The sequence below is a fragment of the Bufo gargarizans genome, chromosome 10 (assembly GCF_014858855.1).
Source record: "Bufo gargarizans isolate SCDJY-AF-19 chromosome 10, ASM1485885v1, whole genome shotgun sequence".
Classification (NCBI taxonomy): Eukaryota; Metazoa; Chordata; class Amphibia; order Anura; family Bufonidae; genus Bufo; species Bufo gargarizans.
The window spans coordinates 67,865,611-67,893,374 of NC_058089.1; the positions used below are offsets into that span (position 1 = coordinate 67,865,611).

Below are 27,764 nucleotides of genomic sequence, written 5' to 3' on the forward strand. Positions count from 1 at the left end.
TGAAGTGAAAACCATTTCAAGTGACTACCTCTTGAAGCTCATCAAGAGAATGCCAAGAGTGTGCAAAGCAGTAATCAAAGCAAAAGGTGGCTACTTTGAAGAACCTAGAATATGACATATTTTCCGTTGTTTTACACTTTTTTGTTATGTATATAATTCCACATGTATTAATTCATAGTTTTGATGCCTTCAGTGTGAATCTACAATTTTCATAGTCATGAAAATAAAGAAAACTCTTTGAATGAGAAGGTGTGTCCAAACTTTTGGTCTGTACTGTATATACAAACCATATACTTTTATACAAAATACATAGAAATAAATAACCCTAAAACATGAAAGCTATCAATCATATAAATGCACTAAATCTACAAATTTCATTTAACCTTTTAGGTATTAAAGACTGGAGTTTCACTATCCAAAAGTTTTCTCTTTTTAACAATCTCCTACTGTTATCCTCTTCATGGATTCCACTTTTTACTACCTCCAGAAACTGCCACCTGAGAATCAGATCTGCCATCTGATAGGCCTGATCATAAAAATGTTGGACAACCGCAGTTTCCCTTTGTTTTTTCACCTCCACTGTATCCATCTTACTCTCCCTTCTGAGTTCCTTCCTAATGCTGGACTTATGCTCAATGATTCTGATCCTTATAGCCCGAGATGTTTGCCCAATGTATATCTTACCACATGGACATTTCAAGCAGTATATGACGTTATTTGTCTTGCACGTTGCAAAATCTTTAATTTGTATCCTGTCCCCCTGTGTCGAGTGTACTACAGTGTCACCTTTAATTATAGCGCTACAAGTCTAACAGCTCAGGCAGGGGAAAGTACCTCTCCTCTGGGTTGCAAGGAAACTCTGTCTTCCCTTACGTCCTACCAGCAGCACAGATGGGGTTAACTGCCCCTGTGGACTGGTAGGACCGGCGGAATTTTTAATGAGCCCAAGAACCAATAAACGATCTTCAGCTCCCTGAAAGGGAGGAGATCACCCCCCAGCCCACCGTGTTTTTTTCTGTCCACTGGACAGGTGGACTGGCGTGTCGCTCCCCCTCAGGGAGCTGAAGAGTGCTTAGGGGCTCTTTTATTCCTTAATCCAGGATCGCCCCTTTTTTGTTGCGCTCATTGCCTTTATTATAGGCCTTATTGCGGCTATTATTTTTTTTCTCTAGGGTACCGTTGGGGGGGGGGGGGGGTGTTCCCCTCCCCCTTCTTCCGCTGTAGGCCGCCCGGTTGTCCCCGCATGTGTGCGGCGCCGCGGCGTCCCCTCAGCGCGGCAGCTGCGCGCCCTTCTCTGCTGTCGGGTCCCTCGCCAGCTGCCGATGTGGTGTCCCGTTCTCTCAGCTTTTCCCGCATGTGTGCGCTACGTCACTTCCGTTTTTTTCGTATCAATGCAGTGAGATTCTAAACCTCACCGCTCTATTCTATTTGTCTCCTTATGGACATCCTCGACTTCCTGGATTGCAGGGGGAGACACATAGGGTTAAGTGAGCCAGTATGGGCTCTATTACCTCTCTCTGGGCTGGTCTCAATCGAGGGCCCGCCCAGGGGGCGGGGCTTCCTCCTTTTAAGCGCCCAGAGCCTCTCATTCAGTGCTCTGGTTGCATCCCTTCACAAGCTAGCTCCAGAGTTCCCTGTGCCTTGATATATTCTAGTGATATATTGCTTGGGTTGTTCTTCTTCTTCCACAGCTCTATTTTCTTCAGTGCTGGTGGGCGCCCAGATGGTCTTGTTTCACCTCCTCCTGGCGTTTGTAGGTGGTATGACCCGTTTATTCTTTCTTTACAGAATTATGGCTTCCCCTAAGGATTCGGATCCGCGGAAGTCTGGGGCCAAGAGGAAGCATTTGGCCTGTTACGAGTGTAACACACCTCTAGACGACAGCTGCCCTTACTCCAGGTGTGAGAGTTGTTGCACGGCATCCACGGAACCCACGATGCAAGAAATGTTCCAGTGGACTAAAACCTACGTGGATGATTCCATTAAGGGAGTGGTGCGTCTGCTTAATGAGAGACTACCAGGATCCTCTCAGACTCCCATGGATGTCGTTGCACCGGTCGAGAGACCTACCCCGTGTTCCGTGGGGTCTTCTTCTGAGTAAGAAGAATTAACTTCTTGCTTTTTTCCTCCAGAGAAAACGCAGAAGTTTCTGAAGTCCATCAGGTCGGGGGACCAGGATGTTGACATGGGGGAGTCCTCCGATCCCGCCGGACGGACACAGCGTGTCTTTAGAGCGGATGAGACCCTCCTCACTGTAATGCGTACAGAGTGGAGAAAGCCTGAAAAAGGCCCAGTCCTCACCAGGAAATTTAAGCTCATGTACCCGATGGCTAAACCCTTGGTGGAATCGTGGGGTTCCGTTCCCAAGGTGGACATGGCTATAGCCAAGTTGTCCAGGCGCACTCTGGTCCCTGCAGACGATCGGTCTAGTCTGCAGGACCCTCTAGACCGGAGGGTAGAGTGCACCCTCAGAAGGGGTTAAGCGGCGGCTGCTGCCTCCACATCAACTTCAATTGCGGCCACTGAGGTAGCCTCCTTTCTACGCTCTAAGCTCAACCAGATCCAGACGGACATGGACCAGAGCGTTTCGAGAGACGACATCTTGGCCGCCTTCAAATCAGCCAATCTGGCTATGGACTTCCTGGTCGATTCCTCTCAGATGCACCTGAAACTGGCCGCCAAAACTATGGCCCTAGTTTCAGCTGCCCGCAGACCACTTTGGCTGAAGCCATGGATCGCGGACAACGCGTCCAAATTTAATCTTTGTGGGCTCCCCTTCGAGCCGGATAGGCTGTTCGGGTCCTAATTAGACAGGATTATGGAGGGACTCTCTGACAAGAAAGGGAAGAGTCTCCCCCAGCAGCCCTTTCGGGGACGCCCTAGACAAGAGAACAAAGGCAGAGGCCGTCCAGGGCAGCAGGCTAGGCGCAGAGATTGGGGGGGCCGTCTCGTAAATTTTCGAGATGCTCCCGCAAACCCACCAGGGAGGCAAAACCCTCCTGACTATGGGCCTCCTCGAGGCTCTTGGATAAGCCCTGCTGCCCCTGCAGTATCTCCTCTAAACTTTCCCGTACCCCTCCCCCTGATTCCCGTGGGGGGCCGTCTCTCCCATTTCAAAGAACCTTGGGCCCAGTTGATCACAGACCCCTGGGTTCAGGACATAGTTTCGGCCGAGTACCGGGTAGATCTTATCTCCCTCCCCCCAGAAAGATTCATCGCCACGTGAAACTTCGGGTCTACCAAACAAAAGATCCTAGTATCTTATATTCAGGACTATATCTCCAAGGGAGCCCTAGAGGAGGTGCCGGCAGGGGAGAGAGGCCTAGGGATTTATTCTCCAGTGTTCCTGGTTCCCAAGAAGACAGGAGATCTCCGGATGATCATCGATTTGAGATTCCTCAATCGATTCATAAGGAAAACCAGGTTTCGCATGGAAACCATAAGGTCAGTCAGCCATGTCCTGGGGACATCATGGCTACTCTGGACCTCAAGGATGCGTATCTTCACATCCCGATCCATTCCGTTTCCCGGAAATTCCTCAGGATCGCGGTCCAGATGTTAGGGGTTCGCAGGCACTTTCAGTTCACCGCGCTTCCCTTCGGAATCTCTTCCGCCCCCCTTATCTTCACCAAGGTTGTGGTGTCGGTGGTGGCAGCCTTGAGACTTCAAGGACTGACTATTATTCCTTATCTGGACGATTGGCTTTTCGTAGCCTCTTCAGTTCCGATTCTTACCCACCATCCTCAGATCACAATCTCCTTTCTCCTCCGCCTGGGCTGGATTATCAACTGGCAGAAGTCGAATGTGAGCCCATCAACTTCAATCCATTATTTAGGATTCGTGGTCGACTCTGTGGAGATGTCCCTCCGGTTGACTCTAGAAAGGAGAGCGCGGATTCAGGACCTAGCAAGAGTCCTTTTTGTCCCTCGTCGAGTCTCTATCCGGACTCTCATGAAGATGCTGGGGCTCATGTCAGCGGCTGCGGACGCAGTCCCTTGGGCGTTATGGCACCTCCGTCCTCTTCAGTCGGAGGTCTTACACTTATAGAACGGCAGCCCTGCGGGGCTAGATTCCCTGTCCGGTCAAACCCGGAATTCCCTCAGATGGTGGTTTCAGCTACCAGCAGGGATGTCTATGACCCAACCAGCTTGGGTCATATTGACTACAGACGCGTCCCTTGTAGGCTGGGGCGCTCACCTGGACGGATCCCCAGTACAGGGATCTTGGTCCCCTCTGGAGCGGCGTCTTTCTTCCAATCTTCGCGAGATGCGAGCTATCCGGCTAGCCCTCCTTCACTTCGCCCCTCAGATCCGGGGCAAAGCAGTGAAAGTCCAGTCAGACAATATGACTGCGGTTCTCTATATAAACAAGCAGGGAGGCACAAGATCATTGCCCCTTCTGTCAAAGAACGGGGTAATTCTTTGGTGGGCAGAGACGAACCTTTCCCATCTATCTGCCATTCATATTCGAGGCTCCCTCAATATGATAGCGGACCGCTTAAGTCGAGGATTACCGACCATGGAGTGGTCTCTGCATCCAGAAATCTTCAGGCAGTTAGTTCACAGATGGGGTATGCCAGAGGTAGATCTCATGGCAACCAGGTTCAACGCCAAGGTGCCGAGGTTCTGTTCCCTTTACAGGGAAGACAACCCCCTGGCGATAGATGCTCTGTCGATACCGTGGAGGTTCAGGCTGGCTTACATCTTCCCTCGGTTTTCCATGATACCTAGGGTATTGATGAAAATCCGTCAGGATCAGGCCTCGGTAATAGCCATCATACCGTTCTGGCCCAGGAGATCCTGGTTTACCCAGCTCATTCAGATGAGTCGGGGACAATACTGGAGACTCCCCCCGGAGCAGACCCTGGTGTCGTGGGACACTCACCTCTGCCCAGATCTGCACAGGTTCAACCTGACAGCCTGGAGGTTGATCAGTCCCTTCCCAACATAGAAGGGCTTTCCGAGTCGGTCCTGAGAACGTTGTCGCATTCCCGAGCAGAGTCTACGAAGAAGGCCTACTCCAGGATCATGAGACTCTTCAGGTCATGGTGTGATTCCAAACAGGTGGCGTCTGCAGATCCGCCCCTTCCTGCGATATTACAATTTCTTCAAGATGGATTAGATAAAGGTCTTTCTCCAGCTACCTTGAAGGTACAGATTTGTGCCATCTCGGCCTGTCTCAACAGGCCGCATTCTCGGGACCCACTCATTAAACGCTTCCTGAAGGGAGCTGAAAGACTAAAGCCTACTATACTGAAACCCATTCCCCAGTGGGATCTTTCGGTGGTGCTCAGGGGGCTAGCATCCCCCCCCCCCCCCTTCGAGCCTTTGGAGGAGGTCGAATTCAAATTTCTAACTTTAAAGATGGTTTTTCTTCTGGCTGTAGCTTCAGCCAAAAAAAATTCTGAATTGCAGGCGTTCTCTGCGATGCACCCCTATATTATCTTCCTACAGGACAGGGTACTCCTGAAGTTCTTACCCTACTTCAGGCCTAAGGTGCCTACCTTCCAAAATATCAACCAGGTAATCTCCTTACCAGTTTTGTTTTCAGCATCCTCCTCTGATACTCCAGCAAGAGACCCGCTGGATATTTCAAGGTGCCTCCAGGTCTATGTGGATAGATCCAGAGAATTCAGGATAGATGAAAATCTAAAGCCACCATTAGTCGCTGGATCAAGGAGGCCATTAGGGAGGCTTTCGTCTCCCAATCCCTAAATCCTCCGGAGTTTGTGAGAGCCCATTCTACTAGGGCTGTCTCCACCTCTGTTGCAGAGAGAAGACTTCTTCCCTTAGAGTTGATCTGTAAGGCGGCCTCCTGGAGCTCTGAGTCAACCTTCATCTCCCATTATAGGATAGATGCTAGGATGGCAGAGTTTTCGGCCTTTGGGCAGACTGTTCTTAGTTCTGCCAGGCATGAGGACCCTCCCTAGGGGATTCTTCTTGCTATCTCCCCATCTGTGCTGCTGGTAGGACGTAAGGGAATCGTTAATTTCTAACGATAATTTGTTTTCCCTTAGTCCTAACAGCAGCACACAAATATCCCACCCTAAATACATTTTGCTTGTTAAAAACACGGTGGGCTGGGGGGTGATCTCCTCTCTTTCAGGGAGCTGAAGATCGTTTATTGGTTCTTGGGCTCATTAAAAATTCTGCCTGTCCTACCAGTCCACAGGGGCAGTTAACCTCCTCTGTGCTGCTGTTAGGACTAAGGGAAAACAAATTATCGTTAGAAATTAACGATTTTCACTTTTTTTAGGGCGTATGTCACTTCTAATCAGCATGTTATTTAGAGACACTTTTTTTTTATAGGCAAAAAGGGGGTTATCTACAAATATTCTCCCAAATTTTTGGCCATTTCTAACTTCCTCCCAATATTTCAGAATTACCTTTTTTTTATTAGTTTAGAATATCTATCATATTTGGAAACATACACAAATAACAGATACCAACGTCTATAGGAAACTGCCAGGAGATCCCACCGCTGTATTTAAAAAGGAGATTGATGTTTTTTTTGGAAGATAGTAAGGACAACTTGATGCCAAGACTGTAAAAGCCCTGAGTAGTTTGTATCCCAAGATTCTGGTCCTATATATGCTACCAAAGGTTCACAAGAATATGGATTATTCTCCTAGACGTCCAATAGTGTCCTGCATTGACTCGCTGCTGCATCCTCTTGCGATCTATCTGGACTCTTTTTTTGCAACAGATTGTAGGTAGTTTTGACAGATGTCAGAGATACAAAATATTTTTTGGATAGGATCGATGGAATAGCAGACCATGACAAATTACAGCTAGAGTCCAAGCAACAGAGGAGAAATCACTGTTAGAAATCGAGTCAGAAATAGAGTTGAGTGGACACCTGGTTGTTCGGGTTCGGCAGGTTTTGCCGAACTTCGGAAAAAAGTTTGAGTTCAGGACCCGAACTTGACCCCAAACCTGACCCCTATTGAAGTCAATGGGGACTCAAACTTTTGAGCACTAAAATGGCTCTAAAAATGTCATGGAAAGGGCTAGAGGGCTGCAAATGTCGTCAAAATGTGGTTAAGAGCATGGCAAGTGCTCTGAAAACAAATGAATGGATAGGGAAATGACTTTAAATAACATAAAATACATAAAAATAATAATCTTGTTCTAGGAGGATCAGGTCCATATGGAGTAGGAGATTGAGGAGGCGGTGGATGTGGCGGTGTAGGTGGAAGTGGAGGAGGAGTGTCACCGCCAGTTCTGTGAGAAGGTCTGTTAGACGTTCTTCTCTACCTCTTGCCTGACGTTTGGTTTCACTTTGTCATCTCCTTTCCTTCTCCCAGCTGTCACCTATTTACACTAATTGTCTCCCTTTATATTCCCTCCCATACTGCCTCACTTTGCGGTTTATAGTTCTTCCTGGATGAGTTGTTCACTGCTGGAGGCTGCTACTGCCGTTTCCTCAGATAAGTCTTTTTTGCTTTATTTGCGTTTCCTTGCTGGCTTGATTCTAGGTGACCCTGACTCCAGCCGTATTAAGTGCACTATTATAGGCTTTTCAGGTGTCACACAGTATTAGGTACGTGGGCATGCAATCGTCTACCATAAAGACCTTTGCATGGACATAGCAGTCAGGGAGAGCTCTAGGGGTTTTATAGGGCTCACCCATATGCTCCTTAGTTTGGGATCAAGCCAGTCGGATGTTTATTTATAAGTTCCAGCTTTCTGCAACACCATCCGCGACAAGGAGGTAGCCTACACTGCTTTTTGGTTTAAAATGTATTTTTTTAAATTAGGGTTCACCCCAAAACATTGGGAAATATAACCCTCCAGTTGTGCTAAACACACGTTTAGACAATACACCGGCTGCAGGGCAGGCAAGCACCTCCAAGACGTAAAGGGCAAGCTCACACCACGTGCCCAATTTGGAGACCCAGAAGTTGCATGGGCTGACCCCTGTCAGTAAGTTCGTGTAGGCGTGTGCATACTTACTGCCCCACCATGTTGCACGTCCCCGTGATGTTCACAATCCAATTTGATATCTGCTCTATCAACTTTCGATGTTCTTTTATACGCCTACCATGGTGATTAGGGATCAGGGTTCCAGGCCGGAGAGGGAGCATGAGAAAAAGAGACCAAATTTAAGGGAGATAAATTTATTTTTAAAAATTGGGGATCGAGAAGAAATGTGGGAAAAGCTATTGAGGCACAAATGTGGGACAAATTACTGAAGCCCAAATGTGAGCCAAAAGAGTAAAGTGGAATTGTGGGAAAAGCTATTGAGCCGCAAATGTTGGCCAAAAGAGTATAGCTGAAATGTGGGACAAAGTATTAAAGCTTAAATGTGGTACAACTTGTTTAAGTTTAAGCATTGAATCAAAGGAGGTGGCGTGCATCAATTCAAGAAGCATTTCAAAAATTTTATTCCACGTCACCTATGTAGAGCAGGGGTTTATTCACATCTAAAATTGTATAATGTCAACCCAAGAATGAAACAGAAAAATTACAGAAATTAATTAACCTGTCTACTTGGTAGAACAGGGGTCTATGACAGAAAATAATTGTTTATTGTCACCCGAAAATGTGAAATAAAAATTATTGAAATGTATTGAGCTGTCAACTAGTTAGAGGAGGGGTATATTACACCCCAAAATTTGTGAATTTGACCATAAAATGTAACTGACAAATGTTTTTTTTTTTTTTTACCGGTCTAATAGGTATAGCAGTGGTACATCACACCAAACAATTGCTGAATTTCACCAGAAAATTTTACTGCCAATTTTTTTTTATTTTTTACCGGTCTACTAGGTATAGCAGTGGTACTTCACACCAAAAAGTTGCTCAATTTCACCAGAAATGTAACTGATAATTATTTTTTTTGTTAACCGGCCTACTAGGTATAGCAGTGGTACTATACACCCTAAAATTGGTTCATTTCACCAGAAAATGTTAATGACAATTTTATTTTATTTTTTAACAGGCCTACTAGGTATAGCAGTGGTACTATAAACCCAAAAATTGGTGAATTTCACCTGAAAATGTAAATGACAAAGTATTGAAATGATATAAAATAAAACACGTACAAAATTAAATAAATTAAATTATGAGGTGGAGTTCCATATGGAGTAGGAGTTTGAGGAGGCAGTGGACGTAGAAGAGTAGGTGGAAGCGGCGGTGGAGGAGAACGAGATAGCCAACACAGGTTTTTGGTTTTAATTTAATTTTTTTAAATTAAGGTATACTCCAAAAGAGTGTGAAATATTCAAAATACAAACATGAGCAATTGCGCTGCAGTATAACAATGGCTGGTTAGTGCCGGTATACATGTCTATTCTGGACAAGGTACGGACAAAACCTGAGAGATCCATGCCTGGTTCATTTCAATGAATGTGAGCTTGTCCACATTGGCTGTGGAAAGGCGCTGCGCTTGTCTGTGATGACATCCCCTGGTGTGCTAAACACACGTTCAGATAATACACTGGATGTAGGGCAGGCCAGCACCTCCAAGGCATAAAGAGCAAGCTCAGGCCATGTGCCCAATTTGGAGACCCAGAAGATGAAGGGGGCAGACCCGTCATTCAGTACGTGTAGGTGTGTGCACACATACTGCTCCACCATGTTGGTGAAATGCTGCCTCCTGCTAAGACGTTCCATATGAGCTGGTGGTGCTGGTTGTTGTGGCGTGCTGACAAAGCTTTTCCACATTTCAGCCATGCTAACCCTGTCTTCTAAGTTTCTGACGGTGCCCCAGCTGCGTTGACGACCTCTTCCTCGTCCTCTGCCTGTCACGGAAGGTGTACAGAAAACTAGAAGACACAAAATGAAGATCCGACTGACTGGATCCAAAACTAAGGAACCAAAGGGAAAGCCCTGCAACAGACCTGGCTCTCTCCCTTACTGCTCAGCCTATGCAAAAATCTCAATGGTAGATGATCGCATATCCTCGTTCCTCAACTGTATAACACCTGAGCACCCTATAATAGTGAGGGGACACGACCACCGGCTCCCTACACTTGATACGGAGGGAGTCGGGGTCACCAGGGATCCAGCAAACAGGAAAACACAAATGAATAAACAAAACTTATCTGTAGAAGACTCAGTAGTAGCATCCAGCATGCACACACTCCAGGAAGTTGTATAAACCGCAAAGTGATGCAGTATGGGAAGGGATTTAAAGGGATGCAATCAGTGCAACTACATGACAGCTGAGAGAGGCTAACGAGATGAGAAAACGAAAGCACAACAAAAGGAACCTCAAGCAGCAGGTTCTGAAGAACGTCTGACAGAGCTTCTCAGATGTCTGGTGGTGACCGTACCCCTCCTTCTACGAGTGGACTCCGGACACTCAGAGCCCACCTTCTCAGGATGGGACCTATGGAAAGCCCTGATGAGACGAGTGGCCTTAATGTCCATCACTGGGACCCACATCCTCTCCTCAGGACCATAACCCTCCCAATGAACGAGGTACTGGAGAGAACCGCGGACAACATGAGAATCCACAATCCTAGAGACCTGAAATTCAAGATTACCATCAACCACAATCGGAGGAGGAGGCAAAGACGAGGGTACAATGGGTTGGACATAAGGTTTAAATAAGGACTTATGAAAAACATTATGGATCTTCCAAGTCTGAGGAAGATCAAGACGGTAGGCAACAGGATTGATGACGGACAAGATTTTGTAAAGCCCAATAAACTTAGGACCCAACTTCCAGGAGGGAACCTTAAATTTGATATTCTTAGTAGACAACCACACCAGATCACCAACATTCAGGTCCGGACCAGGCACACGTCTCTTATCCGCCACACGCTTATATCTCTCACTCATGCTCTTTAGATTATCCTGAATCTTTTGCCAAATAGATGACAAAGACAAGGAGAATCTGTCCTCATCAGGTAAACCAGAAGACCCCTCTCCAGAGAATGTCCAAAACTGCGGATGAAACCCATATACACCAAAAAATTGTGACTTATCAGAGGACTCCTGACGACGGTTATTTAAAGCAAACTCAGCAAGGGACAAAAAAGAACACCAATCCTCCTGATTCTCCGCCACAAAACAGCGCAGATATGTCTCCAGATTCTGATTGACGCGCTCTGTCTGGCCATTCGACTGCAGGTCGAAAGCAGAAGAGAATGACAACCGAACCCAAGCGAGAACAGAAAGCCTTCCAAAATCTGGAAACAAACTGCGTGCCCCTATCAGAGACTATGTCTGAAGGAATACCATGCAATTTGATAATGTGATCAATAAATGCCTGCGCCAGTGTCTTAGCATTGGGCAATTGAAATGCACCATTTTGCTAAAACCGTCCACCACCACCAGAATCACAGTCTTCCCCGAGGAACGAGGCAGCTCCGTAATAAAGTCCATGGACAGATGTGTCCAAGGACGGGAAGGAATGGGTAACAGAAGGAGAGGACCTGATGGCCTTGAAAAAACCCTCAACCGACTTACGATGTGCCGGCCACCAGAATCTCCGAGCGATGAGATCCACTGTGGCTCTACCCCCCGGGTGCCCAGCAAGGCCAGTGCTCCTTAAAAACCTTGTGTCTTAAAGCGAGAGGCACAAACAACCTCCCAGGAGGACAAAGATCAGAAGCCTCTGCCTGGGCTGCCTGAACCTCTGCCTCCAATTCAGGATAAAGAGCAGAGACCACCACACCTTCAGCCAAAATGGGACCCGGGTCTTCAAAATTCCCACCTCCTGGAAAACAACGTGACAGGGCATCCGCCTTCACATTCTTAACCCCAGGGCGAAACGTGACTACAAAATTAAACCTAGAAAAGAACAAAGACCATCTGGCCTGTCTCGGGGTCAAACGCTTGGCTGACTCCAAGTAGGCCAGATTCTTATGGTCGGTAAATACGGCAATAGGGTGTCTGGCTCCCTCTAGCCAATGGCGCCATTCCTCAAAAGCTAACTTGATGGCCAACAACTCCCTATCTCCCACATCGTAATTTCTCTCTGCGGAGGAGAGTTTCTTTGAGAAAAAGGCACACGGTCGCCATTTAGGAGAGGGACCCTGAGATGTCAGGTTGTACCAAGATGGGAGCGGAAGCAAAACTCTCCTTGATACTAGAAAAGGCCTTACGCGCCTCTACCAACCAGGAGGAAAAATCTACCCCCTTTCTAGTCATATCAGTGAGTGGTTTAACAACAGAGGAATAATTCAAAATAAACTTCATGTAATAATTGGCAAAACCCAAAAAACGCATCAGCGCCTTGTGATTCTCAGGAAGCTCCCACTCAAGCACAGCACGGACCTTCTCGGGGTCAATGCGAAAACCAGAAGCGGAGAGAAGAAACCGCAGAAATTGCATTTCTGGAACCGCAAAAACGCATTTTTCCAGTTTAGCGTACAATTTATTCTCCCGCAGGATGAGCAAGACCTGACGTAGGTGGTCCTTATGAGTTTTGAAATCAGGAGAAAAAAATCAAAATGTCATCTAGATACACTAGTACAAATTTCCCCATTAAATGATAAAAAAATGCTGTTCACAAAATGCTGAAAGACGGCTGGAGCATTCATCAAACCAAAAGGCATAACCAAATTCTCAAAATGGCCCTCAGGGGTATTGAAGGCTGTCTTTTATTCGTCTCCTTCTCTGACCCTGACCAGGTTGCCCCTCTTAGATCCAACTTGGAAAAGACTTTAGCCCCAACAACCTGGTTAAACAGGTACGGGATCAGAGGAAGCGGATAAGGGTCACGAATTGTGATACTGTTCAGCTCCCTGAAATCCAGACATAATCTTAAAGAGCCATCTTTTTTCTTAACAAAGAAAAAAACAGCGGCAACAGGTGACTTCGAGGGTCGTATGTGTCCCTTTCTCAGGCTCTCAGAGATATAAGCACGCATAGCGACCCTTTCAGGTTGGGAAAGATTGTATAAACGAGATTTAGGCAGCTTGGCGCCTGGGATGAGATTAATAAGGCAATCGTACTCCCTGTGAGGGGGCAACTCCTGAACACCACTCTCAGAAAACACATCCGAAAATTCTGAGAGAAAAGATGGTACAGTCTTAGTAGAAACCTTTGAAACAGATGTCGTAAGGCAATTCTCTCTGCAAAAGTCACTCCAACCATTTATTTGCCTAGCTTGCCAATCAATGGTGGGGTTATGTTTAGTGAGCCAGGGTAGCCGCAACACTAGAGGAGTAGGCAACCCGCTTAGGACGAAACATGACACATCCTCAACATGAGTATCACTCACAATCAAAACAGATATTGTGAACTATGCCCTTTAACGATTTCTGAGAAAGTGGAGCAGAATCAATAGCAAAAACAGGTATATCCTTTCCCAAAGTGCATACCTGGAGACCATGTGTTATAGCAAATTGATTATCAATGAGATTGACAGCTGCTCCACTACAAGCAAACGGAAAACCTTCAATTTCCGCATCAACCTTGCCAATAGTAACAGATGGAATGTTTTTAGAGGATTTTTTTCTTTTTGTTTCTTTATTACTCTAAAAAAATTGCCTGAATCTCCTAGAGGAACAAACATTTGTCAAATGATTTATACCTCCACAACAGAAACAAACCCTCCTCTGAGAGCTGAATCCTCTATTGTCAGAGGCAAGCAAACCCAGCTGCATGGGCTCCTGCTCAGAGGGGATTGAGAGAGACTGAGACCCCTGCGCGCTGAATGAGACCGCTGCACTGTCCTTGGACTGAGTATGACAGGAAGGAGTGATCTCTCCTCTCTCTAAGACGCCTGTCAATACGAACAGCCGGAGACATGGCAGAGTCCAAGGAGGTAGGTCTCTCATGAAAGGCAAATGCATCTTTCAATCCCTCTGAAAGACCATGGCAAAATTGACTTCGGAGTGCAGCATCATTCCAACCAGTATCAGCTGCCCAACTCCGAAATACTGAACAGTATATCTCTGCAGACTGTTTACCCTGGCATAAAAGACGTAGTCTAGACTCAGCCAGAGCAATACGATCCGGATTATCATATATCTAAAAGGCCCAAGACTGAGCGTTATCCCTGAGCAGCGAGATGATGATCCCCACCCTCGGCTCCTCATCACCAGACGAATGGGGAAGTAGGCGAAAATGGAGTTTGCAAGCCTCTCTAAAGCGAACAAAATTCTCACTACCCCCAGAGAAGGTATCCGGAAGAGAGATTTTAGGCTCAGAACAAATTCCATGAACGCAAGCAGAAACTGTCACCTCAAACAGAGACAGTTTTCCGGAGATCTGCTACCTCCAGTGAAAGACCCTGCATGCGGTCAATCAAGGTTGAAACCGGATTCATGCTTAAGACGGTTTTGGCGGTTTATAATGTCACGGATGGTGTAACAGAAAACAAGAAGTTACAAATAAGGATCCGACTGGCTTGATCCGAAACTAAGGAACAAAAGGGTGACCCCTATTTAAGCCCTGAAACTCTCCCTGTCTTCTCAGCCCATGCATGAGATCTCTATGATAGAAAATTGCATGCCCTCGTACCTCGACTGTATGACACCTGAACACGCTATAATAGTGAGGGGACACGACCACCGGCTCCCTACACTTAATACGGAGGGAGTCAGGGTCACCTAGGATCAAGCAAACAGGAAAACACAAATCAATGAACAGACTTATCTGTAGAAGCATCAGTTGTAGCATCCTGCATGTACACACTCCAGGAGGTTGTATAAACCACAAAGTGATGCAGTATGGGAGGGGATTTAAAAAGATGCAATCAGTGCAACTAGATGACAGCTGAGAGAGGGAAACGAGATGACAAAACAAAAGTAAAACAAAAGAACCTCAAGCAGGAGGTTCTGAAGAACGTCTGTCAGAGCTTCTCAGATGTCTGGCGGTGACACCGTGTGAGATACCCCCTCTACATACATGGGTTTGATTCAGGAATTTGAAATACAGCTATTTTGTGCAAAGATATATTTACTTCAGGCCTACACTGTTTTAGGCCCTGTGAGATACCCTGTCTACATACAGGTATTTGAATCAGGCATTTGAAATACAGCCATTTTATGCAAAGATATATTTACTTCAGGCCTACAGTGGTTCAGACCGTGTGAGATACCCCCACTACATACAGGGGTTTGAATCAGGCATTTGAAATACAGCCATTTAAAATACAGCCACTTTGGGCAAATAAATATTTACTTCAGGCCTACAGTGGTTCAGACCATGTGAGATACCCCCTCTACATACAGGGGTTTGATACAGGGATTTGATATACAGCCATTTTGTGCAAAGACATATTTACTTCAAGCCTACAGTGGTTCAGACCATGTTAGATACTCCCTCTACATACAGGGATTTGATTCAGAGATTTGAAATACATCCATTTGAAATACAGCCATTTTGTGCAAAGATATATTTACTTCAGGCCTACACTGTTTTAGGCCCTGTGAGATACCCTGTCTACATACAGGTATTTGAATCAGGCATTTGAAATACATCCATTTTGGGCAAAGATATATTTACTTCAGGCCTACAGTATTTCAGGCCCTGTGAGATACTTCCTTTACATACTGTTGTTCTATTCTACTATTAATTAAACACCCATTTAGGGTAAGATCCTAAATTCGAAAAATATGAGGGGAGCTCTTGTTGCAGGGTGAGGAGGTGGTCGATCTGTGCCAGCTACAGGCACAAATGAAACCCCTTCCTCAGGTGCGACTAGGCGTCAAAACCTGCAGCGGTATTTGGTCGGGCCTAATGCTGCTCTACGAATGGTTAGGCCTAAACAAGTACAGGCGACAGTAGATTGGGTTGCTGACAGTGGATCCAGTTCCTTCACATTGTCTCCCACCCAGTCTCCTGCTGAAAGACCACAGTTGGCACCTGCAGCCGAGGTCCATCAGTCTTTCACCTCACCCCCTTGCAAATCAGCCAAGCAGTCTGAGCCCCCAGTCATGCAGCAGTCTCTTCTGCTTTTTGATGACTCTGTTAGCAGGGTTTCCCAGGGCCATCCACCTAGCCCTGCCCCAGAAGTGGAAGAGATTGGATGCACCGATGCCCAACCACTTATCTTTCAAGATGAGTACATGGGAGGACCATCGCAGCACGTCTCGGATGATGACGAAGCACAGGTGTCAACTGCTGGGGCTTTCGAAAGTGTGCAGACCGACAAGGAAGGCAGGGGTGAAGACTGGGTGGAAGATGATGTGGAGGACGAGGAGGTCCTCGACCCCACATGGAATCAAGGTCATGCGAGTGACCTATGTAGTTCGGAGGAAAAGGCGGTGGTCGCACAGAGCCACCAGCACAGCAGAAGAGGAAGCAGGGTGCAAAAGCGGAGCGTCTGTCCTCTAGACAGTACGCCTCCTACTGCCCACAGCAACAAGGGACCGAGCACACCAAAGGCAGCTCCAAGGAGTTCCCTGGCATGCCAGTTCTTCAGAAAATATGCTGATGACAAGACACGAGTGGTTTGCACGCTGTGCAATGAGAGCCTGAAGCGAGGCATAAACATTCTCAACCTGAGCACAACCTGCATGACCAGGCATTTAAGTGCAAAGCACGAGCTGCAGTGGAGTAGACACTTAAAAAACCAAGAAAGGTCTCTGGCTCCTCCTGCTTCCTCTTCTGCTGCAGTCGCTGCCTCTTCATCCACGTCGTGCCCAGTCGCCACTATTTTCAAGGCAAGCCATCCCTTCCCTTTACAACCAAGTAGAGGACAAAATCAGGTGTGCACTGTGCAACGCTATCTGTGGCAAGGTGCACCTGACTACGGATACGTGGACCAGTAAGCACGGTCAGGGCCGTTATAGCTCCATAACAGCACACTTGGTAAATGCAGTGGGGGCTGGGCCTGAGGCGAATAGCAGTTTGGTGCATGTCCTTCCACCACCGAGGATTGCAGGGCGCTTCAGTTTGCCTACTGTTGCTTCCTCCTCCTACTCTGCTTCCTCATCCTCTACCAGCTCCTCATCCGGTCAAGATAACACCTTCACCACCAACTTCAGCACAGCCAGGGGTAAACAACAGACGGGCAGTTTTAAAACATATCTGTTTGGGGGACAAACCCCACACCACGCAGGGGCTGTTGACAGGCCTTCAACAAGAGACCGATGAGTGGTTTGTGCCAGTCAGCTTTAAGTCCGGTCTGATGGTATGTGATAATGGGCGAAATCTCGTAGCAGCTCTGGGACTAGCTGGTTTGACGCACATCCCTTGCCTGGCGAATGTGCTGAATTTGGTGGTGCAGAGATTCCTTAAAAATTACCCCGATATGTCAGAGCTGCTGCATAAAGTGCAGGCCATCTATGCATGTTTTAGGCGTTCTCACCCTGCTGCTGCTCGCCTGTCAGCGCTGCAGCATAACTTCAGCCTTCCAGCTCACCGCCTCAAATGCGAAGTGCCCACAATGTGGAACTCCACCTTGTACATGCTGGCCAGACTGTGCGAGCAGCAGCAGGCGACAGTGGAGTTTCAGCTGCACCACGCACGGGTGAGTCGCTCGGCGGAAGAGCACCACTTCACCACCAATGACTGGGCCTCCATGCAAGACCTGGCGATGATGGAAGAGGATGTGGCACAGGAGGAGGAGGAGGAGGAGGAATCATTTCGTAGGGTTTCCGGCCAGTCATTCCCAAGTGGCTCATGGGTGGGTTCCTGCACCCAGAAACCCAGGGTACACAATTGTCCAGCCAGGGCACAGTTCTGGAGGATGAGGAGGTGGAGGGTGAGGAGATGGAGGAGGAGAAACCATGTTCACAGCAGGGTGGAACCCAGACCAGCTCATGGCCATCACTGGTGCGTGGATGGGGGGATACAGAGGACACAGACGATACACATCCCACAGAGGACAGCTTTTTGTTTCCTCTGGGCAGCCTGGCACACATGAGCGATTACATGCTGCAGTGTCTCCGCAACAACAGTCGAGTTGCCCACATTCTAACTTGTGCTGATTACTGGGTGGCCACTCTGCTGGATCCCCGTTACAAGGACAGCGTACCGTCCTTAATTCTGTCACTGGAGCATGATCATAAGATGTGCAAGTACAAGCGCACGCTGGTAGACGCACTGCTGGTGGCATTCCCACCTGACAGTGGGGGCACAGTGGAAGCACAAGACAAAGGTAAAGGATGAGGAAGAGGTTGCCAACACAGCTGGGGCACCGCCAGCACCTCAGAAGGCAGGGTTAGCATGGCCGAAATGTGGAACAACCAGCACCACCAGCTGATATCAAACATCTTAGCAGGAGGCAGCATTTCACCAACATGGTGGAGCAGTATGTGTGGACATGCCTACACGTACTGAATGACGGGTCTGCCCCCTTCAACTTCTGGGTCTCCAAATTGGGCACATGGCCTGTGCTTGGTCTTTACGCCTTGGAGATGCTGGCCTGCCCTGCAGCCAGTGTATTATCTGAACGTGTGTTTAGCACGGCAGGGGGCGTCAACATAGACAAGCGCAGCCGTCTGTCCACAGCCAATGTGGACAATTTCACGTTCATTAAAATTAACCAGGCATGGATCCCTCAGGACTTGTGCGTACCTTGTGCAGAATAGACATGTACACTCACCTAAAGAATTAGTAGGAACACCTGTTCTATTTCTCATTAATGCAATTATCTAGTCAACCAATCACATGGCAGTTGCTTCAATGCATGTAGGGTTGTGGTCCTGGTCAAGACAATCTCCTGAACTCCAAACTGAATGTCAGAATGGGAAAGAAAGGTGGGCTACAACAGCAGAAGACCCCACCGGGTGCCACTCATCTCCACTACAAATAGGAAAAAGAGGCTACAATTTGCACAAGCTCAACAAAATTGGACTGTTGAAGACTGTAAAAACGTTGCCTGGTCTGATGAGTCTCGATTTCTGTTGAGACATTCAAATGATAGAGTCCGAATTTTGCGTAAACAGAATGAGAACATGTATCCATCATGCATTGTTACCACTGTGCAGGCTGGTGGTGGTGGTGTAATGGTGTGGGGGATGTTTTCTGGGCACACTTTAGGCCCCTTAGTGCCATTTGGCCATCGTTTAAATGCCACGGGCTACCTGAGCATTGTTTCTGACCATGTCCATCCCTTCATGACCACCATGTACCCATCCTCTGATGGCTACTTCCAGCAGGATAATGCACCATGTAACAAAGCTTGATTCATTTCAAATTGGTTTCTTGAACATGACAATGAGTTCACTGTACTAAAATGGCCCCCACAGTCACCAGATCTCAACCCAATAGAGCATCTTTGGGATGTGGTGAAACGGGAGCTTCGTGCCCTGGATGTGCATCTCTCAAATCTCCATCAACTGCAAGATGCTATCCTATCAATATGGGCCAACATTTCTAAAGAATGCTATCAGCACCTCGTCGAATCAATGCCACGTAGAATTAAGGCAGTTCTGAAGGCAAAAGGTGAGTGTATACCGGCACTAACCAGCCATTGTTATACTGCAGCGCAATTACTCATGTTTGTATTCTGGATATTTAACAATCTTTTGGAGTGTACCTTAATTTGACAAAATTAAATTAAATCCAAAAACCTGTGTTGGCTATCTCATCCTCCGCCACTGCCGCTTCCACCTACTCCGCTATGTCCACCGCCTCCTCAAACTCCTACTCCATATGGAACTCCACCTCATAAATCCATTTTTTTTTGTACATCTTTTATTTTATATTTCACTACTTTTTCATTAACATTTTCTGGTAAAATTCACAAATATTTGGGTGTATAGTACCACTGTTATACCTAGTAGACCGGAAAAAAAAATAAAAAAAAATTGTCAGTTACATTTTATGGGGAAATTAACAATTTTTTGGGTGTATAGTACCACTGCTATACCTAGTAGACAGGTAAAAAAATAAATAAAAAAATTGTCAGTTTTATATTCTGGTGAAATTCACTAATTTGGGGTGTTATGCACCACTCCTATACCTAGTAGACCGAAAAAAAATAATTAATAAATAATAATTAATAAATTTCAATCATTTTTCTGTTACATTCTTGGGTTGACATTATACAATTTTACAAGTGAATAAACACCCGCTATGCATAGGTGACAGGGAATAAAATTTAATAAATTATTCAGTAATAAATGCGGACCACATTCTTACATTCAATGCTTAAACTTTGAAAAGTTGCCACACTTTTATGCTTTAATAATTTCTCCCATATTTCAACTTGGAGGTGATGGCCTTCCCTGCAGCCGGTGTATTGTCTGAATGTGTGTTGAGCACGACTGGAGGGTTATATTTCCCAATGTTTTGGGGTGTACCCCATTTAAAAAAAAATAAAAAAATTTAAAACCAAAAAGCAGTGTAGGCTACCTCCTCCTCCTCCACCTACACCGCCACATCCACCGCCTCCTCAACCTCCTACTCCATATGGACCTGGTCCTCCTAGATCAAGATTTGTTTTTTAATTTTTTATGTTATTTAAAGTCATTTCCCTATCCACATTTGTTTGCAGAGCACTTGCCATGCTCTTATCCACATTTTGACGCCATTTGCAGCCCTCTAGCCCTTTCCATGACATTTTTTACAGCCATTTTAGTGTTCAAAAGTTCGGGTCCCTATTGACTTCAATGGAGTTCGGGGTCAAGTTCGGGTCCCAAACTCTAACTTTTTTCCAAAGTTCGGCTGAACCCGTCAAACCCAAACATCCAGGTGTTCGCTCAACTCTAATCAGGATTCTACTGTAGACACGTACAATTTATATATAGATTCTTTAGCATTATTTTATGGTGACATGCACTATAAAAATCTTTTAGTAAGCTGTGGCACTCATGTCCTAATATTCTGATGAAATTCAAATGGAAATCAAATAAAAATAAGCACATTAATCCAACCGTTTCTTAAGGAGTGCCTAAATTTATTAAATTAAAACTAAAAAGAAATGTAATACATTATGTTTTTTATCATGAAGCTTTTATTACATTCTTTTATATAACATATTTTGATTATTAGTTTTATTTATATAACTCTGGATGCCCTTAAGTTAACTTGTATGTTTTATTTTTATATAATTATTTGTGTAAAGTATTTGTGTAAATTTGTTTTTGATCCTCTGGTTTAAAAATTTACTCTATGGGTAGGTTGACACCGAGTTTTTGGAGGGCGTTTTGAGGTACATTTTCAACAAGTTTTTTTTATCCAAATCAGAAGTGGATCCAGCAGGAATTTGAAATATAGGGGATTAGGTCCGGTTGCGTTCAGGAAAAAATGCGCAATTTCGAAAGCAAAGGCATTCAGTTTTGTATGCGATTGCGTTCAGTTTTTATCATGCGGGTGCAATGCGATTTAATGATAAAAAACTGAAGCTATACAAACATCTCTTAGCAAACATCCGTGAAAAACGCATTGCATCCACAATTGCTTGCGGATGCGATTTTCACGCAGCCCCATTCACTTCTAATGGGCCAGCGTTGTGTGAAAATTGCAGAATATAGAACATGCTGCGATTTTCACACAACTCACAAGTGATGTGTGAAAACCAACGCTCATATATACAGTCCCATTTAAATAAATGGGTCCGGATTCTGTGCGGGCGTAATGCGTTCACATCATGCATTGCACCCACGTGGAATACTCGCTCGTGTGAAAGAGGCCCAAGTCTTTCCTTTATATTTCCGACTCCTCTCGAATCTTATTCTGGCTTTGGCTGAAAAGAGTTACCAAATTATTTTCTTGTGATTGCAGGATTTTTTTAGCAGCTAAAACTATACTTTGAGTATTGCTTAAATATGTTGCATTGTAAAAAAATAAATAAAATAAAAAACACGCAAAAAAACTACAAAATTATATAAAATACAAATTATAGACAACCTCTTTGCACAAATCTACTGTATATTAATCTGTTCAGCTCATCCTGTTCTACAAAATACTGCCCACAGATTAGACTGTATTTTCAGTGTGAACAAATTTCTTTAAAAGTACATTGTTAAAATGCAACCAATTGTGGCATTTATTATGGTATTATAGTTATTTGGGCCTCAACAGTTAGTTTTGCTATTCTTTTTTAAAGCATACACATTTGAGTTTCTATTCGCAGTACTATTACATAGTTATACTGTATAGTTAATAAGGTTGAAAAAAGACATAAGTCTTCAAGTTCAACCGAGGGATAGGTGGGGATACGAATCCCAGAAGGAAATGAGACTAAGATTTCTACATGTTTTCATAAGCAGTAATGTTGTTTACTTTTAAGAATTCATCGAAACCCTTTTTAAAACTGTCCACTGTTCCTTCTGTGACCACGTCCTGAGGAAGTCTATTCCACAGATTCATAGTTCTTACAGTAAAGAAGTTTTGACGCTTCTTTTTTCTTCTCCAGTCGGAGGCAGTGCCCCCTTGTCTTTTGAGGGCATTTTACATTTTTACAGTTTTTCTCTGTATTTTTTGTATGGCCAATTTATATATTTGCATAGATTAATCATGTCCCCCCTTAGAAGTCTCTTCCCTTTAATTTTTTTAATCTTTTTTCATAACTAAGACCCCCCTTGCCCCTTATCAGTTTAGTCGCTCTCCTCTGTACTTTTTCCAGCTGCAGTACGTTCATTCTATGGACTGGTGCCCAGAACTGAAGTGCATATTCCAGATGAGGCCGCACCAACGCTTTGTAAAGTGGTAATATTACATCCCTGCCCCACGAGTCCATGCCTCGTTTAACCTCTTCTACCCCGGGCCAGTTTTCACCTTCCTGCCCAGGCCGTGTTTTGCAAATCTGACATGTGTCACTTTATGTGGTAATAACTTTGGAACACTTTTATTTATCCATGCCATTCTGAGATTGTTTTTTCGTGACACATTGTACTTCATGATAGTCATAACTTTGAGTCAAAATATTTCACCTTTATTTATGAAAAAATCCCAAATTTACCAAAACTCCCACTCCCACTTTGTGGGGCTTACCATAGTGGAAACCCCCCATTAATTACCCCATTGTAGAAACTACACCCCTCAAGTTACTCAACACTTTTTAAATAAGATTTTACAAACTTTGTTAACCCTTTAGGTGTTCCACAAGAATTAAAGAAAAATGCAGAATACATTTCAAAATTTCACTTTTTTGGCAGATTTTCCACTTTAATCAATTTTTTTCTTTAACACATTGAGTGATAAATATTGAGTTTTGTTTGGATGTTATTACCCTGATTCTGCGGTTTACAGAAACACTCCACATGTGGTTGTAAACTGATGTAAGGGCACATGCCAGGGCGCAGAAGGAAAGGAACGCCATATGGTTTTCGGAATGTAGATTTTGCTGGACTGGTTTTTAGATGCCATTTCCCATTTTAAGCCCCACTGATGCACCCCTACAGTAGAAACTCCCAAAAAGTGACCCCAATTTGGAAACTAGGGGATAAGGTGCCAGTTTTATTGGTAACATTTGTCTACTTTGTTTTATTTATTTCACTTTAGCATAATAATAGCAGTTTTGAAGCAAAAACAAATCATAATTTAGCATCTCCATTGTCTTAGAGTAATAGATTTTTTTATTTTTTGACCGATTGTCTTAGGTAGGATCTCATTTTTTGTGGGATGAGGTGACGATTAGATTGTTACAAAAATGGCCTTTTTTAATACAGTTTTTATTTTTTACGGTGTTCATCTGGGGGGTTAGGTCATGTGATATTTGTATAGAGCTGTTTGTTAAGGACATGGCGATACGTAATATGTATACTTTTTTATTTATTTCACTTTAACACAATAATAGCATAGTTGAAACAAAAAAAAAAGATGTTTTAGTGTCTCTATGTTCTGAGAGTTATATTTTTATTTTTATTTTTTCGAGCGATTTTCTTATGCAGGGGCTCATCTTTGCGGGATGAGGTGACGGTTTTATTGATATTTTGTGGGACATACGCCTTTTTGATCGCTTGGTGTTGCACTTTTTCTGATGTAAGGTGACAAAAATGGCTTTTTTGACACCGTTTTTATTTTTATTTTTTATGGTGTTTATCGGACGAGGTGGGTCATGTGATACATTTATAGAGCCGGTCGTTACAGACCTAATATGTGTGTTTTTTTTGTTTTTTTTATTATAAAATCAGGGAAAAAGGGGCGTTTTCTCTTTTTTTTTTTTACTTGAAACACTGTTTTTTACTTTTTTTTCTTTATTTCTGACTTAAACTTTTGGGGGTCTGATCCCCTCTGCAATTCATTACAATACATCTGCATTGTAATGCATTGCCTGTTAGTGTATTACACAGAGTAATAAACTAATAGGTTGCCTAGGAGACACAGGCTGTCTCTCCTGGGCACCCCTAGAAGACAGGTTCTGATGCCGTGCAAGGCATTGGGTCGCCTCTGCACGGCATTGGGCTGCCTTCTCACCCATCGGGTCCCCGCCACAGCAGCATGGGGACCAAATAGGCTCCCTAACCCACAACAAACCCCTTCTATGTAACGGTCAGCGCTGACCGCGGCATTGTAGGTGTTAATATGCCGGTATCTGTGTTTTCATTGATGCCGGCACATACAGCAGGGGTCCAGCTAACGGGAACAGCCGATCCCCTGCAGCTGATCAGGCGGGCGCAGCTCCTCCCCCCCCCCCCCCCCCCCAGATTAGCGGGCCATAATAGTACGGCACTGGGCGGCAAGTCACGTCCCGCTGCACCATACTATTGCGGCTCTGGGCGGGAAGGGGTTAATGCATAACAATGTCCTGGTAGTTTTAGGAGCAGCTGATTGACATTTTATGCTTGTGAAATTCCCAATAAGTTTGATGTGTCACATGACCCTCTTCCTATTGAAAAACAAAAGTTGGATTCAAAATGTCCGACTTCAAATGGCCACCATGGTCACCACCCATCTTGAAAAGTTTCCCCCCTCACATATACTAATGTGCCACAAACAGGAAGTTAATATCACCAACCATTCCCATTTTATTAAGGTGTATCCATATAAATGGCCCACCCTGTATTATTAACACAATATGCATTTTTATCACAATATAATGTTATTCATGACCACAAGTATCTTTGGGTTCTGCAACATCCAATAGATCTATATCTCTATTGATTACCTATGTCATGTGTCTATTTTGGTAAATAAATGATAAGAAATGAAAATAGGTAAGCCATATTATTTGCATAGTGAACACTATTTTATGTTGTCCTGCTATTAAGCACTAAACTGCTGACAGAATCCATGTAAATAAGAAATTCAGTCTCAAATGAAAACAAAAAACAAACAGCAATCACATGGCGCATGGTACATTGAGTAAATATTTGATCTATAATTCATACCTGGCATCCAAGTGTATGAAATCTAATAATCTGAATTCTCTGGATTCTTGACTGTGATATATGTTGTCAATGTCCTACAAAATATTTAACAATATAAATACAGTTTCCAACAGGATATGCAGTACTTAAAGAATCTATACTCATTTGCATAATTAACATGTCTTTGTTATAAACTGCAATTTGCTCTTTTTTCCTAGAAAAGCTATTTAAAGGGAATGTGTCATCAGAAAATGAGCTATTGTTAAAAATTTTATGTTAAAAGGGTCTTTTTCCCTCACTACTCAGAGTGCCTATGCCTTCTCATACAGCTGATCGGCGAGGGTCCTAGGTGTCAGACCCCCACTGATGAGACACTGATTACCTATCCTTAGAATTTTTGATGATGTTATTTTTAATTTTCCATGTCAATATCTATATTTAAACAATAACCATAAAACCCTCTAGTCTTTACACTGGTCCCTGTAAAGCAAGGTTTTTAATCGGTTCTTCCCCTTTAATTCATTATAATAAAAATGGGCAGAGACGATACCTGACCATATTTCTGCAGTATGCGGAAACTGTATATGCGTACTAACCTTTAGGTGAGGTTAGAGTGGGCCAGGAGAGTAGAAAACAGTTTTTTGGAATAGAGAGCTCAGCTCCATTGAAGATATCATTAAGGTAAGATGTCTTGCTACCATCACCTCTCTGTATAATGGGCATTGGCTGAGTGCCATGCTAGGCAATGGTCGATGGAGCTGGCCCATTTCTTGTCTTTGTATACAGTACAGACCAAAAGTTTGGACACACCTTCTCATTCAAAGAGTTTTCTTTATTTTCATGACTATGAATATTGTAGATTCACACTGAAGGCATCAAAACTATGAATTAACACATGTGGAATTATATACATAACAAAAAGAGTGTGGAACAACTGAAAATATGTCATATTCTAGGTTCTTCAAAGTAGCCACCTTTTGCTTTGATTACTGCTTTGCACACTCTTGGCATTCTCTTGATGAGCTTCAAGAGGTAGTCTCCTGAAATGGTCTTCCAACAGTCTTGAAGGAGTTCCCAGAGATGCTTAGCACTTGTTGGCCCTTTTGCCTTCACTCTGCGGCCCAGCTCACCCAAAACCATCTCGATTGGGTTCAGGTCCGGTGACTGTGGAGGCCAGGTCATCTGGCGCAGCACCCCATCACTCTCCTTCATGGTCAAATAGCCCTTACACAGCCTGGAGGTGTGTTTGAAGTCATTGTCCTGTTGAAAAATAAATGATGGTCCAACTAAATGGAAACCGGATGGAATAGCATGCCGCTGCAAGATGCTGTGGTAGCCATTGCTGGTTCAGTATGCCTTCAATTTTGTATAAATCCCCAACAGTGTCACCAGCAAAGCACCCCCACGCCATCACACCTCCTCCTCCATGCTTAACGGTGGGAACCAGGCATGTAGAGTCCATCCGTTCACCTTTTCTGCGTTGCACAAAGACACGGTGGTTGGAACCAAAGATCTCAAATTTGGACTCATCAGACCAAAGCACAGATTTCCACTGGTCTAATGTCCATTCCTTGTGTTCTTTAGCCCAAACAAGTCTCTTCTGTTTGTTACCTGTCCTTAGCAGTGGTTTCCTAGCAGATATTCTACCATGAAGGCCTGATTCAAAGTCTCCTCTTAACAGTTGTTCTAGAGATGTGTCTGCTGCTAGAACTCTGTGTGGCATTGACCTGGTCTCTAATCTGAGCTGCTGTTAACCTGCAATTTCTGAGGCTGGTGACTTGGATGAACTTATCCTCCGCAGCAGAGGTGAATCTTGGTCTTCCTTTCCTGGGGTGGTCCGCATGTGAGCCAGTTTCTTTGTAGCGCTTGATGGTTTTTGTGACTGCACTTGGGGACACTTTCAAAGTTTTCCCAATTTTTTGGACTGACTGACCTTCATTTCTTAAAGTAATGATGGCCACTCGTTTTTCTTTACTTAGCTGCTTTTTTCTTGCCATAATACAAATTCTAACAGTCTATTCAGTAGGACTATCAGCTGTGTATCCACCTGACTTCTCCACAATGCAACTGATGGTCCCAACCCCATTTATAAGGCAAGAAATCCCACCTATTAAACCTGACAGGGCACACCTGTGAAGTGAAAACCATTTCAGATGGCTACCTCTTGAAGCTCATCAAGAGAATGCCAAGAGTGTGCAAAGCAGTAATCAAAGCAAAAGGTGGCTACTTTGAAGAACCTAGAATATGACATCAGTTGTTTCACACTTTTTTGTTATGTATATAATTCCCCATGTGTTAATTCATAGTTTTGATGCCTTTAGTGTGAATCTACAATTTTCATAGTTATGAAAATAAAGAAAACTCTTTGAATGAGAAGGTGTGTCCAAACTTTTGGTCTGTACTGTATATCTTTTATCACAGTTTAGTAACTCTTTTTGCACTCTTTCTGCACCATAATACATTTGGTGTCAGAAGTGGGATTAGGTAAAAAAGAAATACACTTAGGCCCCTTGCAGACGAGCGTGTGCGGATTAGGTCCAGATGCGCAATTTCACAAAGTCATTCAGTTTTCTCTGCGATCTCGTTCAGTTGTTCAGTTTATCGCACAGGTGCAATGCGATTTTCATGCAGCTCCATTTACTTCTATGAGGTA

At 44.5% G+C, this 27,764-nt stretch overlaps 1 protein-coding gene across 3 annotated transcripts in view; it reads right to left on the minus strand.

Annotated features, from left to right (window-relative positions):
- LOC122921143 (capping protein, Arp2/3 and myosin-I linker protein 3-like) overlaps positions 1–27,764 on the minus strand; it is a 782,130-nt gene that overhangs the window by 546,945 nt on the left and 207,421 nt on the right. For all 3 annotated transcript variants that reach the window (XM_044271159.1, XM_044271158.1, XM_044271160.1), the window contains one exon: positions 25,133–25,206. In XM_044271159.1, the coding sequence (XP_044127094.1) occupies positions 25,133–25,206 (74 nt within the window). The remainder of the gene's footprint in view (positions 1–25,132; positions 25,207–27,764) is intronic.